The sequence below is a fragment of the Pezoporus occidentalis genome, unplaced genomic scaffold (genome assembly GCF_034315485.1).
Source record: "Pezoporus occidentalis ecotype Australia unplaced genomic scaffold, CSIRO_AGI_Poc_V1 ctg165, whole genome shotgun sequence".
In the NCBI taxonomy this organism is placed as follows: Eukaryota; Metazoa; Chordata; class Aves; order Psittaciformes; family Psittacidae; genus Pezoporus; species Pezoporus occidentalis.
Window position 1 is genome coordinate 490,347 of NW_026913477.1, and position 15,248 is coordinate 505,594.

Consider the following 15,248-nt stretch of genomic DNA (forward strand, 5'->3'; position numbering starts at 1 on the left):
TGCCTGTCTTTCGGGCAGTCTGAGAAACTTGTGGCATTTACCATAACAGTGATTCGCAGTGCCTTGTCTTCCATAATTGCCAGATCATATGAGGATTGTGCAGAAATTTCTGATTTAAAAAGCACAAATAATAAAGTGAAGTAAAAAGAATAGGTGTGCTCCTCTCAAAGGGCACTCCAATGTCCGTAGTGCAGCTGTAGCTGCTCCTTCTTTGCAGATGCTTCAGTAGGTATTGCTTCCATGGAGCCAAATCCCTTTTGGGTCTCTGCCACACAGGCTTAAACGTTCCCATGCTGAGCACAGGGAACAGGGTCCTGCAGTGTGTTGTGCTGCGCATGTGTATGAGGAGCACAGGGGGCATTTTGGTCTTTTGATGAAAATTTCATTGCTTTTGCTCTTAGTGCTTCAATGTTCTTTGCTTGTTCCTTTCCTGAGTAGATACTGCAGTTACGTATAGCAATGTCTTGTATAGTTTCTGGCAGTTTTAGTGGCTTCAGTCTTGTTTGCTGTTATGTACTGCTATTATCATGGCTAGGGTTACAAAGCCACACTGTTGTACATAGACAGCAAAGCTCTTTTGCTCACGTGAGAAAGTGTTCAGCTTTGGGAAGCCAAGAGGTTGTGTGTGAGCTTTTTGTTAAGTGAGACCCACTGGGAGATGTGCAAGCAGCAGGAGCCTAAAGGGGAAATCAAGGCTGGACCTCAGTTCCTGAGGCCATGGTCTCTGGGAACAAGAAATTAGCCTTGATCTCCAGTTACAAAGAGAGAATTGTCTGCAGGCTCTGTGTGACCACCTCCGTTCCAAAATAGGAACCATAAGCCACATCACTGCTTTCTCAGATGCTGACCTATGAGGCCATAGGGAGATTCTACCTGTGTCAGGAGGACAACAGCGTGTTTGTTCTCATGCAGTGTGATTTACAATGGACCTTTCCAATTATCCCCTAGAAATCAGCTGGGGAGTTTTCTCTGGAGGAGATCTTCAGGTGCCTTGCAAACTGGCCCAGGCTGCAAACATAGAAGTGTTGAAAGTTTTGGAATGGACCATGATCACATTCAATTGCATCCAGCTTCAAGCATGAAACAGTTCCAAGTCAAGTGGAAGCTGAAGGCTAACTGCTGGATGCAGCAATCAATTTAGGAATTAGCCAAGGGCTTTTCTTACTCAGACCATCATTGCTATGAATCCCCAGTGATGTTAACCCAGTTAATTCTGTCCTTTTCCAGGGCCAGCAGCTCCAGACACCTTTAGCAGCAAAATGTGCTTCTGGTACCACGGTGGGTAGTGACTCCATCGAGTTGCAGGAAGAGTGTTGCCTACTGAATTTTACAGTTGCATGCGCTGCAGCTCAGCATTTCATATCTAAACTCCTTATGGCTTGGGAGACTGGGGGAAACACCAGGACAGGTAAATAGGGCTGTGCTTCTGCCAGTTTTATCCTTCTTCTTTTGGTTGTTCTTGCATATCACAGGCTCCTGAGCATGCTCTGCACAGGGCTGTTCAAAAGGAAGTGTTTGGTTTGGGAGAACTGCCCAAGAGCCAAAAGGTGAGCACATCAGAATTGTTTTAATTTCTGTTTCTATTCTGCCTTCCACTGCACAACACCCTTGTACTTTTAAACATCAGTGGAGGCATGGAAGGCCAGACTTCTGCTGTCGGAGCAGGAAACCAAAATATACAGAGGCAGTGGTTTGCTCATGCTACATGGCAGCTAACTGGGAAAAGTCCTGGTTCATAAAAAGTATGGGTCTCTTGTTTGTCCTTACAGTTACTGCTCTAGTATGAGACTAGGTCTGCCTAATTAAATGCATAATTATGCAATGTGATCACTTCCTGCCCTCTAAAGAAATACAAAACAAAACTTGTCAGCACTGCACCCTCATGCTGTGGTATAATCAGGGGTGGGCTGGCTGGTTATGCACTTCATTTGGTTATTTCTTCAGTGTTTATTTTGGGCTTGTTTGAAGCATAATCATCCTGTCCCTCTGGAAATCAGCATCCTTCAGCCAAAATGTATAACTTGGCTTGCAGGATGCTTTTCAGTCCTGAGCATTTCTTGGTAGCTGTTGTGGTACCTCTACCAAATCAACCTCAGATGTGACTCGTGTAAGCCTTGTGCTCTCCTGTTCCCTCCTGGCAATCCCAGCAGCCTTCCTAGGTGAAACCACTGCCTGTTGATATAGATAATTTGGGAGTGCTGATGCTCTGGGACATGTATGGCCTTGACCTATCTGGGAAGAAGGAAACACGTGGTCTGGCCTGGGATGGCATTGGTACTGTTGCTACAGAGCCATCAGCACCCTCTGTGTTGAATGCTTGCGTATTTTTAAGGAATATTGTAACATCAAGTGAATAATGGTAAAATTCAGTCTGGTAAGATTTATTACTTCAATATTGGAGGGTTCCAGCTGACACCAGATTAACATATTCATAGGATTTTAGGAGCTGCTTGAGTATTAACAGTTACCTTTTAATCTGAAATCTTTGCAAGGGTCTTGTGTCACTTCTGTGCTAATGATTCAGCCTGTCTTTATAAGAGGTTGAATTTCTTTACATAGTGTTTTGAGACTAAATATGAAAGAGGGAAAATGACCCTTAATTTTAGCAAGTTCCTGTTTGGTTTAACAGCTGCTGTGATTTCTGTCTTGTCTTTTGGTCTGCATTTGCCACTTTGGCAGTGTGTTTTTGGCTGTCAGAGTCTTACAGAGTTTTGATGAAGTGCAACACTTTCTTCTTTTCCCCACAGCTGTTATTTGTCATTTGATATAAATCTTCCTTATTAGAGTTTTGTTCCTGAATAAATGATAAAAGGACAGTTAGTATCAGAAGGCAGTGCTGGCATAAGAGTTTCTGCTTTGTTGGTAACTTCTGTTTGCTTTTAAGATATCTGAAACTCTGAAAACTGGAAGTTGTTCTGCACTGGTACTAAAACACAACGGCCCTTAATAAAGGTCCAGAAGAAGATGCAATTAGAATGATTTTTGTTCAGTAAAGAGTGAATGTCCAGCTACCATCTGTGTCACACCAAGGGAAAGATCACCTCCTTCAACTTTTTCCCAATATAATGATAAGTGATAGAAAGAATGCTATGGAATCATGTGCACGTGGCTGGTCTCTAATTTTTAGCCTATTCCACAGACTCCTGAGCTCAGATACAAATTTGAATCTGGCTGGCCTTAGCCGAATGGAAGTTATGAATCTCCAGGATGTAAAAATTGTAGATGATTGCTGTGCTCAATTACAGCAGCTGAAGGTGTGACTCAAATATGGTTTTGACAGCAATACAATTAGAAGGTCATGACTTAAAAGTAAGTCTAAAACCCAATAATCTGGTCCTCCACCTGGCACTGTAGGCAATTCCTTTCTTTAACCATCAGCCAAAATAATACATGGTACATAACAAAATAAAGGTAACTGAAGTGCTGAGGAGCTGGTCTTTTCTACTTCATTTAATACTGTGAGGGCTTTTTGCCTCCTCCTGGAAGCAGGTGTTTCTCACAGGTCCAGAGGAAAAGACAGCTTTCATGCAACTGTGGTGATACACTGATGAGATGACTAATAATGGAGCTTGCAGTTGTGATGCCAAAGTGATGCCTGAATGGCTGGTCATGGAAAGGCACAGGAGGAGGCTGAGAGTTCGTGTTGCTGGCTGCCTCCTGCTCTGCCTTCATGTTGCTCCTGTGTGAACGCAAGGCTAGCGCAGCACTGAGCACCCACAGTTTTCCCGTAGGGAATGATGCCAGTAAACCAGGTAATGGTTGGTAGCCCAGAGCATGCTGCTGTTCTCTGGCTTCATGAGTGTGCTGAGATCTCAAAGGTTTTTTTGCCAGGAAAAGGTTAAATTGTTCTGGAGTTTTATCCTTTTGTCTAGGACCTTCCTGGCGTCCTTAAATTGGGTATTTCCATGCTCTCTAATCTTACATCCTAAGGGTGCTGTGGGCTGGCAATACCTCCTGTCCTGTCCATTACCCTCTGGATCACTTTATGCAGCGCAGTCAACATTTGAGACCAGCTGGCAGCCCAACTGCATTGTCTGTTTAACTGCAGGAAACCATCCTTTATCCCCCTCTGAATCCTGATGGAGTAATGATGACAGATAATTGATTGAATGCTTTTTCCTTTCTTTTGTTTAATTCCTCTCTTTGAGCAGGCTCCCCAGATACGCAAATAAAATCCTTAATTAAAATTTGTGGATTAATTAATAGAACAACAGATCTTTTTCTTTTCCTGTTGCCACAATATCACAGAGAGTTTCTCTGCTTTTCACTTGTGCTCCCCTGTCAAACATTTTCAGCTGTCAAAATGGGTAAGTACACGCTGGGCTGTTGTACAACAGGCACATCAGATGCATCAGTGCTTTTTAGAATGCTGGAAAGAAACAGCAATTTAATAGTCTGGGATTTCTCATGTGCTGTTTTGTTGCTTGCATGGAGCAGTGTCTTGGGTCATAGTCCCCTATAGAAGGATGGTTCTTCATGCTCTTTGGTGGGGTAAACACCATCTTTGCTGGAGCGTTCCTTCAGGTTTTGCGATGTAAGAAATGCTTGTCAGAGTGAGGGCTGCAGGATCAGGATCCCCCAACATTGCACTACTATTACCTGCTTAAATTGCAGCAGTTTATGATCAATATGATTGACATCTTTGTATTATAAAAAGAAAAAAAAAACTGGTTTGGAATTGTTTTCTATAAACTGCCACTCAGTTTGCAGAGCTGAGCATGCACTTCATGTCTGCAGACTGGAAGTTGGTGCAATACAAGCAAACGCACAGCAAATGGCAGGTAAAAACAAACAAGAAAAGGAGGCTATCAAAGCTAATAAAGAGTCTTGTCGCATGCTGAATAAAGCTTTTATGATTTTATCTTTTTGCTCGGGGCAAACAGTACATTTTGTTTCTGTTCTGCAGTGAGCATAAGCTTTGGGAGGTTAAGCAGAGTATTAGGTTATGGTAAGTGGTTATCAGAGGCTTGCTTTACAGTCATGGCCTGTTAAATTGTTTACTGAACCTTATTTTGTATCTCTGTGGTTGATGTGAGTCTTAATTCCAGTTTATCTCACTTTAAACATGAGTCTGTTGAGTTTTTCATAAAACTTGAAAGGACAAACATAAAGTTTAAGGTGCTTTTTATTACAAGCCACAAATGTTAAGGTGTCACCACAGAAACACCAGTCATTATGTCATTGTGTATCTTGGCAAGTTTTATCAACACAGGGTTTTATACCTGCTGTTCTACAACTGTCAGTTATTCTGGTTGCATCTGAACAGATGCCAGGATCTGCTCTCTTCTGGGAAGAGGCTGGGACAGTAGCGGGCTGGTCATGCAGTGAGCCCCCATGGCACTCATGTCCATCATGCTTATGGGTCTGCTGACCTTGATGCTGTTGTACATGATTTGTTTGCCTCAAAATGCTGTGTTGGGCACTGGCTATTTGGGAGCAACTCGGCTGCCTGCAAAGTGGCTGGCAGGAAGGGGCAATCTGGACAGCAAAGCCCTCTTTCCTCCTCAAATGGAGCAGAAGCTGGTCTGCAAACCTGGCTTTTTGCTTTGGTGCATCTCCTGTCACTCAGGACGTTTCAATTTCAGCACTGGGTTTACAGATAAGTGTTAATTTCAGGCTGCATTGAGCATCTTGAGTATCTTGTTAACCTGAATCAAACAGTTCTGTAGTATTTCAGCAGGGACTGTGAGCATAAGAGAGCTTTATATGGACAGCAGAACAAGAGTTTTGGGTGCTTGCTTTGGACATTCTGAGATGTAGAAAAATAGCCAATTTTCAGAAAATGTTTTTACACATCCCTGCTGCCATTTAACCCCACTTCTATGTTTAAGATACCTAAAGCACAGCCCACAGCTGTCCCTGTGTGGGAACAGCAGGGAGAGGCTTGATCTCTGCAACTGCAACTCGTGCACCGAGGGATTTCCAAAACCTCTTGAGGCAGCAGGGCCAGTGACCCTTGTGTTTGTGCCGTGATGCCCAATTAATCTCTGTAGGAGAATTATATCCTTTTGTATGAAAGTCAGGTGCTGTTCGGGCAGCCTGCTGTTGAAGACCTTTATATATGTGGTTTATCAGTTTTCAGAACTCATTGTGGTATTTCCACATTTCCTAGCAGCAGGACTTGACAGTAAATCCTCAGATAAACTGTGATGTTGGATAATCCAGGTGAAATGAGAAGCAGGGCCAGGGAACTGCTGCAACACAGGAGCAGGCTGTTGAAGTAAGCCAAAACAGGATTACTGAAGTTTGGGAGGGAGGCAAGGAGCTCAAAGGTGCAAGTATTAGGGCACAAGGTATTCTGGGATAAATTCCATTTTGTATTACTTACTCATACATGCTTTGATCCTGCTCTGCTGCTGGGCTTCAGGCTGTTCCATGGTTTGATTTGTTCTCCCAAACAAGTTGTGGCTTACACTGTGAGCAGTGTATCATACCCTGGTAATCTATAGCTTTGTGTTGGACCTCTGTAATGTGAGAGGTTTTATAGTTGCTCTGAAAAGGTGGCCAGGTCAGTATTATCAGTGTGCTTGTAACATGCTTTCCTCCACTAGCCATGCCTCTTTGCGTATGACTCCATAACTGGGTAACAGAGCCAGCAACTGGCTAATAAAAACAGGATGGAAAATGTGAAAGCTCATGAGGAAATATACTCCCATGCCAACAAAGAGAAAAAGATACATCAGAAAATAGTGCCACGGAAGCAGATAATTTTAAATTTGAGATCAAGTCCAGCTGGTACTTTTATGGGCAGGACTCCTTTGGTTTAAAGTGGAAAAATGTAAAAAAAACCCTACAGTAGTGGAGACCATTGGCAGGAGACTGCTCTTTACCTTCCCTAAAAGCCACACATGAGATGGCTTCCCATTCTGCAGTGGTTTTGGGAGTGAGGGTCCAATCAGAGGACAAAGACACAAGTCTTTGGCCACAGGGTGCAGCCCACGGTGGTCTCACAGCAAACTAGGGACTGCAGGCTGAAGCAGTGTTTCAGTCAAGTGACTCATTTTGATAATTAGCCAACAGCCAGTTCCCATACTTTGAAGGATATGTTCTGCTTCAGAGGCATGCAGTGTGCCCCTTCTTTGTACTCATGCACTGATTTTTCAGGACTGACTGGCAAGCGGCTTTTATACGGCTCCGACCTTCATGTTCATCTTGCCAGAAGAAAAATGTGAAGTTGACCACATTGCCAAATGAAATGGAAAATGGATTTATTTCTGTGAAATAGTACTGAGCAAACCTTTCTGATCTTGTTTTCAGGTATTCATTTCCCTGCCAGGGCGATAGTTCTTCTAGTTGGTAGGACAGCCAAGACTGCAAGGTGAAAGCACAGAGCAGGGGATGGCATGTTTGCTCTTCAGATAGAAATGGAGATTATTCTCGTCTTGATAAACGCCTCTTATTTCTTTTCCTGCTGGAGCAACATGCAATGAAGTGGTGTCAAAATAATAGAATCATAGAATAGTTAGGGTTTAAAAGGAGCTTAAGATCATCTAGTTCCAACCCCATATAATACGCACTACAGGACAATAATACAATACTGCACTCTTGGATTAAATCCAAATTACTAAATCTATTCTAGGAATATTATTTTAACAGATTCCCCTGCCCCCCCAATATTTCTACTTCAACTGTTCAAGTCAGTGAAGAAAGACTGACAGAGACTGCTCATTGCTCCCAGCAGCTGGCAGTGATGTGAGGCTGATAATTTTCCCTATGATTTTGCTAAATTTTGGATTAAATCCACTGATATGCTGTCTTAAGTAGGGAATATCCAGCTCTGTTCTGCTTTGCCTGAGTCAGGCCTGGGTGTTGGATGTGGCTGTCTTCAATCCCTAGCAAATGCAGAGGCTTGCTCTCCAACCTCCTGTTTATGTGAATGTGTATCCAAGTGGGACAGGTCCAGTGAAAAGGGAGGGCTGTGGCTCCATCAATGGAGTCTGTCTCCAGCATCCCCTGGAAGTCTCCTAGATTGGGTTACTGATCCGTCTGTCTCTGTTTTGCTGTCTTGAAAACTGTTTTGGAAAACCTTTTCAAGAGGAAATCCTGGTGCTGGGGACACATTTTGTATGTATTTTTGATCAAATGAATAAAAGATTTGCTGCACAAGAGTATTCCTTCTCTAGGGTGCCTGCATGAGCACTGAGCCTGACCAGGGGTGGTTCTGCCCTTGAGAGTGAGCATAAATAGAGGTAATTATGTGGGCACCAGGTTCAGTGACTGCAATTTAAAAGGCTCTAAGTGAGATATTAGATCAGCAGCAGTAAGGCACAGCAGCCGCAGAAGTCGTGCGCTGTGGTAAACCTGTGTATGTGAAATCTCCCTCTAAAAAGATTTCAACACTTTGCATCACATCTGCTAATACTTATTTTTAAAGGACGGTTGTGTCAGCTGCCTCAGCTCCACACTGCCATGGGCTATTCTCGTCTGGACTGTGTTTCAGTCAATGTGGACTCTGCTGCCCGATATGAATGGTTGACTTGTCCTGATAGTTTTTGTTGGCAGTAAACAACTGCAATGGCAAAGTGGCTGTGATTTCTGCCAGCCCTTGGGTGTACTTTCCAAATACTGAAGCCAGTGACCCGGCTGAACTGAGGTCTCAGAGAATCCTTTCATGGGAACTACAGAAAAACATATATTTTTAGTGTTTTTTTGTGTAATCTTGTAGACATCAGGATACAAGGGTTTGACGAGAAGGCTCAGGTGTGATCAGTCACCTGGGATGTTGCATCGTAACACCTAGGGGCATAGATATTAACACCTTAAATGTGTTAAACATAGCTTTTCCTGATACTCTAGTGATGTTTACTTTCCTACTACTGTAGATACACCTGAAGGTAGTAGAGTTATTAAAAACAGCCACTTTTTCTAGTGTACTGTCCTCTGACTGCAATGTAGAGCTCCTCCTGAAATGACAATTTTTCTGGTCATCAAAAAGCTGAATATTGACAGATATTCTTTCAACATTATAGCTGACCCTGTAGTTACAGCAGATCCCAAAAGGTATCAAGGTCCCTTTCTTAATTCCCTCCCCTACTCTGACTGGCAAACTGGACAGAAAGGCTTTTTGCCTACCTAAAAATACGCCACACTCAAATTGAGCAGTAGCATGCTGGCTGATTAACAAGAAGAGAAAATCATTCTTTCCTACACAACTTAGTGGAACTCAGGACCCTGACCCACAGCTATAGCTGAATTAAAGGTAACACTTCAAGTTTAGAATTTTCCTGAGAAGGAATATGCAGGTTAATCATGGGTAGCTGCTCTCCATTGCTGTCACTAGTAGAGCTAAGTCTTATTTTCTAGGCTTTCAAATTCCAAATGGATGGTAAACTGAAGCCCATGAGGAGAACTCAGCCTCAAGAGGAGTTCTTTAGCGGCAAGCTGTCTACCTCAACCTATGCTAACCTCTCACCGTCTCTTCTTTTTTGTAGGCAACATCTTTGTCGTCAGTTTGTCAGTTGCAGACCTTGTAGTTGCAGTTTATCCATACCCTCTGATCTTGAGTGCCATTTTCCACAATGGATGGACCATGGGAAATGTCCACTGCCAGATAAGTGGGTTCCTGATGGGCTTAAGTGTCATTGGATCCATTTTCAACATCACAGCGATTGCAATCAACCGCTACTGCTACATCTGTCACAGCCTTCGGTATGATAAGCTTTTCAACCTGAAGAACACCTTCTGCTATCTCTGCTTGACCTGGATACTCACAGTGGTGGCAATTGTGCCAAACTTCTTTGTTGGCTCTTTGCAGTATGACCCCCGGATTTACTCCTGCACCTTTGCACAGACAGTGAGTACATCATACACCATCGCAGTGGTGGTGGTTCACTTCATCGTCCCACTGTCCATCGTGACATTTTGCTACCTGCGGATCTGGATTTTGGTGATTCAAGTCAAACACCGGGTGAGACAAGATTGCAAGCAGAAGCTCAGAGCAGCTGACATCCGGAATTTCTTGACTATGTTTGTAGTTTTTGTCCTTTTTGCTGTGTGCTGGGGACCATTAAATTTTATTGGCCTTGCTGTTTCAATTAATCCTTCACATGTGCAGCCACACATTCCAGAATGGCTTTTTGTCCTGAGCTATTTTATGGCCTATTTTAACAGCTGCCTTAATGCTGTGATTTATGGTCTTCTTAACCAGAATTTCCGGAGGGAATACAAGAGGATACTGCTGACACTCTGGACTCCCAGGTTTCTGTTCATCGATCTGTCCAAGGGTGGGACAGAAGGGATGCAAAGCAAGCCATCTCCAGCTGTAACAAACAACAACCAAGCTGAAATGCATTTATGAGTCAGAACAGTGCTATTTATTCTAGATTACAGTTGTATATATAATATAAAAGAGCCTTTCTATGTGTGCATTTCACAGCTGGTGTTGCTGGGCCCCTCATGCAAGGAAGGAGTCTGCTTCTCATATGAGGAAGGGGTCTTCTACCTTTCATGTATAGCTTATTGCTGCAAGATCAAGGCTTTGAATAGTTTTCATAATGGAAATGACTGATCTTTATTTTTTTTAATATACCATCTTTCACCATGTGCCTATCTAATAGGTTTGGCTGCTTTTGCCACAAACATTCAGTATGCATGGAGAAATGCAGTTATGCTTGAAATACAATCTTCAAGAGCTGGCAAAATTGCTGTGTATTACAAACAAACCTGTCTCCCCTCACTCTGAATTCTATTTTTTTAGCATTAACATGACCCAAACTATAGCAAATAAAGTGGAATCTGTGTGGCTCTTCACCTTTTCAGTTAGGTACCAGTAGCAGCCAGCAGGCATACATATGGGCATGATGATGTCCAGTGTGTGTGCATTAGTTTTCCTTTTTCTTTTCTTATAAGGTTTAGAAGCTAGCCTGTGCCAGATGTGAGGCAGGCAAAAGCCAGACCTAGCGAATGTCTGATGCACTCATTTTAATTGCATATCTACAGGTATTAAGTACCCTTGCACTCTCCTTCTCAGGCCATGAGTAAGAGTATAATATATGACATAATCTAATTGCAGGAAGATACTTGGAGCCTGATTCTAATTTAGGCAGTATCCTCTCATGGCCAGCATTCATTTCAAATGTATTTCAGAAGCCCCTGCTACATGAACATCATACAAAAGATGAGCATAACAGAGTCCCACCTGTTTAATGCAGATGACGGCATTTAAGTTCCAGTAATATTTACATTGCAGACAAAGTGAAAAAGGGAAAGAAGAGTTTCTTCCAACCACCTCTCCTTTTCCTAACCACAGAACATGAATTTGACGGGGGAGAAAACCAGTGGAGAATTTTTTTTCCATTTTATTCATGTACAAAGCTCTAATGCAAGGAGCTGCGAGAGGAAAGCTACTTACGCATATTCATGCATCAGTTCTCAGTTAAAGCCTGAACTCTGTTATCTATGTCATTGGAAACAATGTTCTTAAGTGCTGGGAAGGCCAGTATCATGTTAGAAACAAGCACACGGGCAAAGATAAGGCTGTTTCTTTAACAGAGTATGTGTGTGGGGTGATGGCAGCTGTCTGTAAATATGACTACGTCTTTTTCCCTTAGCTTCAATGTGATTTCATCTCTTTATGGTTTAAAACATGTGGATCCTGCTTTGAAACAGTCCCATAAAATCAACAGGTAAAGCTTCCCCATTGCAACTACACCTTAAGCTAGAAAGGCTTGTTGCTGGGCTACTCTCAGTAGGTACAGCAGGAGCTGTGTGATGGAGAGGAGCCGGTCTGAGCCCTGTGGATCGAATAAGGGCAGCAGTCAGCCCTGCGCCAGACCAAAGAGTGCAGTCTTTTTGATTGTGGTCAAAGCAGGACCAGGACTAGTTCCCAGAGCCGAACCCTGAGAACCAGGATTTGCACTAGCATGTAGGTGCCTAGCAGTAGAGGTACATAGGATTTGCAAAACCCTGAGCAGGCTGAGTGCCTGATCCTTGGTGAGTTAACAAGCCATTTGTGCATTGCTTGTTAAGAGCAACTTGTTGCTGAATGTCCCTTCTGCTGATCTTCTGGGGGAAGAGGAGTTGAGCAGAATTAAGCCCCTTTATGAAGTGGGGCCAAGAAACATTGCGTGGCGCATTGCTTCAGTGAGGACTGCAGTTTGCGTGCTGCCACATGGTGAAGGTTGCTGCAGTGCAAAGTGGGGTTCTGCATACTTAGGGCACCCTGGCACTTTGTGAAGTTTCAAACTTGAACATCTCAGTCACTTCAGATGATTATTGTTTTAAAATGCACTGCAGCCAGCCTCCCATAATAGGAATCAAACTGAGCTCTGTTTTGGCCTCTAAATCTGCCTGAGCATGGCCAAATAAAGGTATCTTCGCCTTCAGAAGTAATGTGGTCTGTTTGCCTTCCAGCAAAACCAGTCTGGATGAATTCACACCATTCCATGCAAGCAAAATCATTTTGAGTCAAACTTGGATAAGAAAAGCACCGAGGAATCCATAACTGCAGGGACTGTTTGTCCTATCACACCGAGGAGATGTCCTGTGTTCTGTGACTAGTCTTCAGTCATTTGCAATTAGCTACAACTGTTAGAATCACATTAGCAAATGACTTCAAGCATCTAGTGCCAAGACAAATAGACTCCTCTAAGACAATTATGAAGAGTATTTTACAGGTTTGCCAGTTGTCTCAAAGACTGCAAAACTGGCGTTTCTTCTTATTAATCGTTGCCTTTTTAACTGAATGTTCAGTGAATGCAATGTGGTTTGTTTGGTTTTGTTTTGTTTTTTCTTTAAGCTTGTATTTGCACTATTTCTCATTCAGGCTCCAAAGTAACAGCCAGCGAGCATTTGAACCAAAAAACGTAAGCCAAAGAGGTCCTGAACAGGCAAGCTGCTCTGCTAGCACCTGGCAGGGAGGGGAGCAGCTGGAGCACAATAGGGCATCTCCCCAGGACTCAGAGAGTCAGTGCTGAACTAAACTATGCAAAATGATAGCTCGTCTTCTGCTGTAGGGTCCGAGCCCAACTCTTGCCCTCGTCTTTGTAAGGGAAAGGCTAAGTACCTGCTGGGCTGCGGTGGGAGCTGAGCCGCACCATGCATACGCAGACCCTGCTGCCACCTCGCAGGGTGGGGATGGGGCTGCGATGGGCACTGTCCATCTAACAGCACAGAGAACTTGCCCTGTTCAGATGTGCTTTGGGCATCCCAGCGTAAGCGAGGGCTGTCCAAGAGTGAGCCCGGAGGCTGGCTGATTGAGCCACAGTTGGAATCCTGAGCTCAGTCCTGCTGAAGCTGAGGTTTGTGATATAGAACATGAGAAGCAGGGAACATGGCTTCAGACAGAAAACACTGTGCCATTTGCTAGCACTTTGATACAGAGACAGTGGATAGGATAGATTTTTATACTGATTTATTTTAAAATTACCCAAGCAGCTCTTTATTTTCATGTTAAAAATGGTTAACAGGATACAGTTTATTTTGTTTACAAAAAAAAAAGGGAAGTGTGTCTTAAACTGGGAATCCTAAAATGCGTCAGAGTTTCCCTACGGGAATCTAGCTTTAATCCAAATTTGGCTTTTAAGGAGATTCCACAGGTTAAATCATGCTCTGCCAATCCCACCTGTTGCATACCTTGCCTTAAGTCTCAGAAATAACATTGAGATCTCCTATAAGCTAGCTTTAAATCACGTGCTCTGGATATGACCTGGTGGTGTTGAATACCTATTGTAGCCCCAAAATCTAAACCGGTCCTAGTGGCCATAAACTTATGGAGAGGCAGTAATGCTCTGCAGGAAGAGGAATCTCTTACTACAAAGAAATATTTTTGGATGTTGTTAATGAATGTTGTTTATTATATTTAAGAAGAATGTAACTAATATATTTATATATAAATATATATTGCATATGCTGTTTCCATTTTATCATTTGATTAAGAATCCTTTCCTATTGCTACTTTTGTTGCTAGATTCATCTCTTTCCCTGTTAAAACTAATAAATCTGCCACTGGAATGCTTATTCTTTTTTTCCACTTGCATTTATATTTGTTAATAAATATTTGGAACAACAGCTTTAGTGTAGATTTTGCTGTGCTCGTGCAGTTCTTCAGACAACAGATTCTGCCCATAGGTTGCAGCAATTATATTTCCATACTGTCTTGACTGGATCTGTATTTTTGGGAGCCTTACTGCTGCTTCTGAAGTGGGGAGGGTGGTCCATGTGTAACTGCAACTTGAACTCTTACAGACCAAGTGCCTTGTTCCTGTTTCCTGACAAGATGCCATGTCTAATCTTGGTGTTAATGTAGTAAAGGCTGAGATTATCGAGTAAAACAAAAAACAGCTGAACCACCATGGAGCAGATGTGTTGAATGAACATCCCAAAGCAGAATTGCTGGGGTTTTTTGCTAATCTTTTCCAGCAGGCACTGGACTTTATCTGCTGCTTCCCCTGCAATGCTCAGTGATGTAACATGCGAAAGAAACCTGTTTATGATAGTTGTAGATCCCCAAATGTCTCAATAGAGCTGCTGGAAAACTGTTGCACAGATTCATACCTGCTGTTTCCAAAATGTGGGACTGCATGAATTGAAATGTCAGAAACGACGTGGTGTTATTTATTTCCTTTCTTGCCACAAAGTATAGTAACTGGGAGATAAGATACAGCTATAAAAGATAAGAGGTGTGACAATCCAACATCAGGATAAAATCTCACTCACGGTAGCTATTTAGAAGCCAGTATTTGTCCTAATGTATTTACTTCCACGCTTATAATTTATAATATCAATCCAGTCAGTAAAGAGCTGCTGCATATGTATTGAATCTTATTGAAAAAAAGTAAATTACTGGCTCTAATGCAATATTTCCTACCATAAAAGCCCTGAGATAAGAAATGCAGAACAGGTTCATGCAAGAACTCTGTGATGGGATTGGTGATAAGAACCATAAAATTTGTATTGCAAAGATAGAATTTACAGTATGGGGTGCAAATTTTCCAGAGAAAACAAGGTGGGTCTGAACCATTAACTGAAATATGCTTCTGTTTTCTCCCAGGCATGGTCTCCTGATGAGGTTTTCAACTCAAATAGTAGTTTCTAAGAAGCGAGGGCAACTTTAATGTCTCTTAGATTAGTGGATGATGGCTGTGTAGTCACAGCTTGCTTAGATTACTATTTAAATAGTGTGACCCATCAAACAGTTTCATAAATCTCTCCAGTCGAAGTGCATCATTTATTTTGTATGTAGAATATCTTATCACATTAAATAAATTGTGATGTCTTTCCTTCTACATTTGCTCCTCCTGTGAGCAAAA

The 15,248-nt window shown here is 42.6% G+C and overlaps 1 protein-coding gene across 3 annotated transcripts in view; it reads left to right on the forward strand.

Annotated features, from left to right (window-relative positions):
* The window catches only part of GPR50 (G protein-coupled receptor 50), a 34,500-nt gene extending 20,558 nt beyond the window's left edge, over nt 1-13,942 (forward strand). The window contains exons 1-2 of one of the 3 annotated variants that reach the window (XM_062613276.1): nt 1,771-4,307; nt 9,432-13,942. In XM_062613276.1, the coding sequence (XP_062469260.1) occupies nt 4,304-4,307; nt 9,432-10,297 (870 nt within the window). In that variant the 5' untranslated portion in view covers nt 1,771-4,303 and the 3' untranslated portion in view covers nt 10,298-13,942. Of the gene's footprint in view, nt 1-1,770; nt 4,308-4,342; nt 4,782-9,431 lie in introns of those variants that run through there. The other 2 variants (XM_062613275.1, XM_062613274.1) reach the window with 2 other exon arrangements.
* The last annotated feature ends 1,306 nt before the right edge of the window (nt 13,943-15,248 follow it).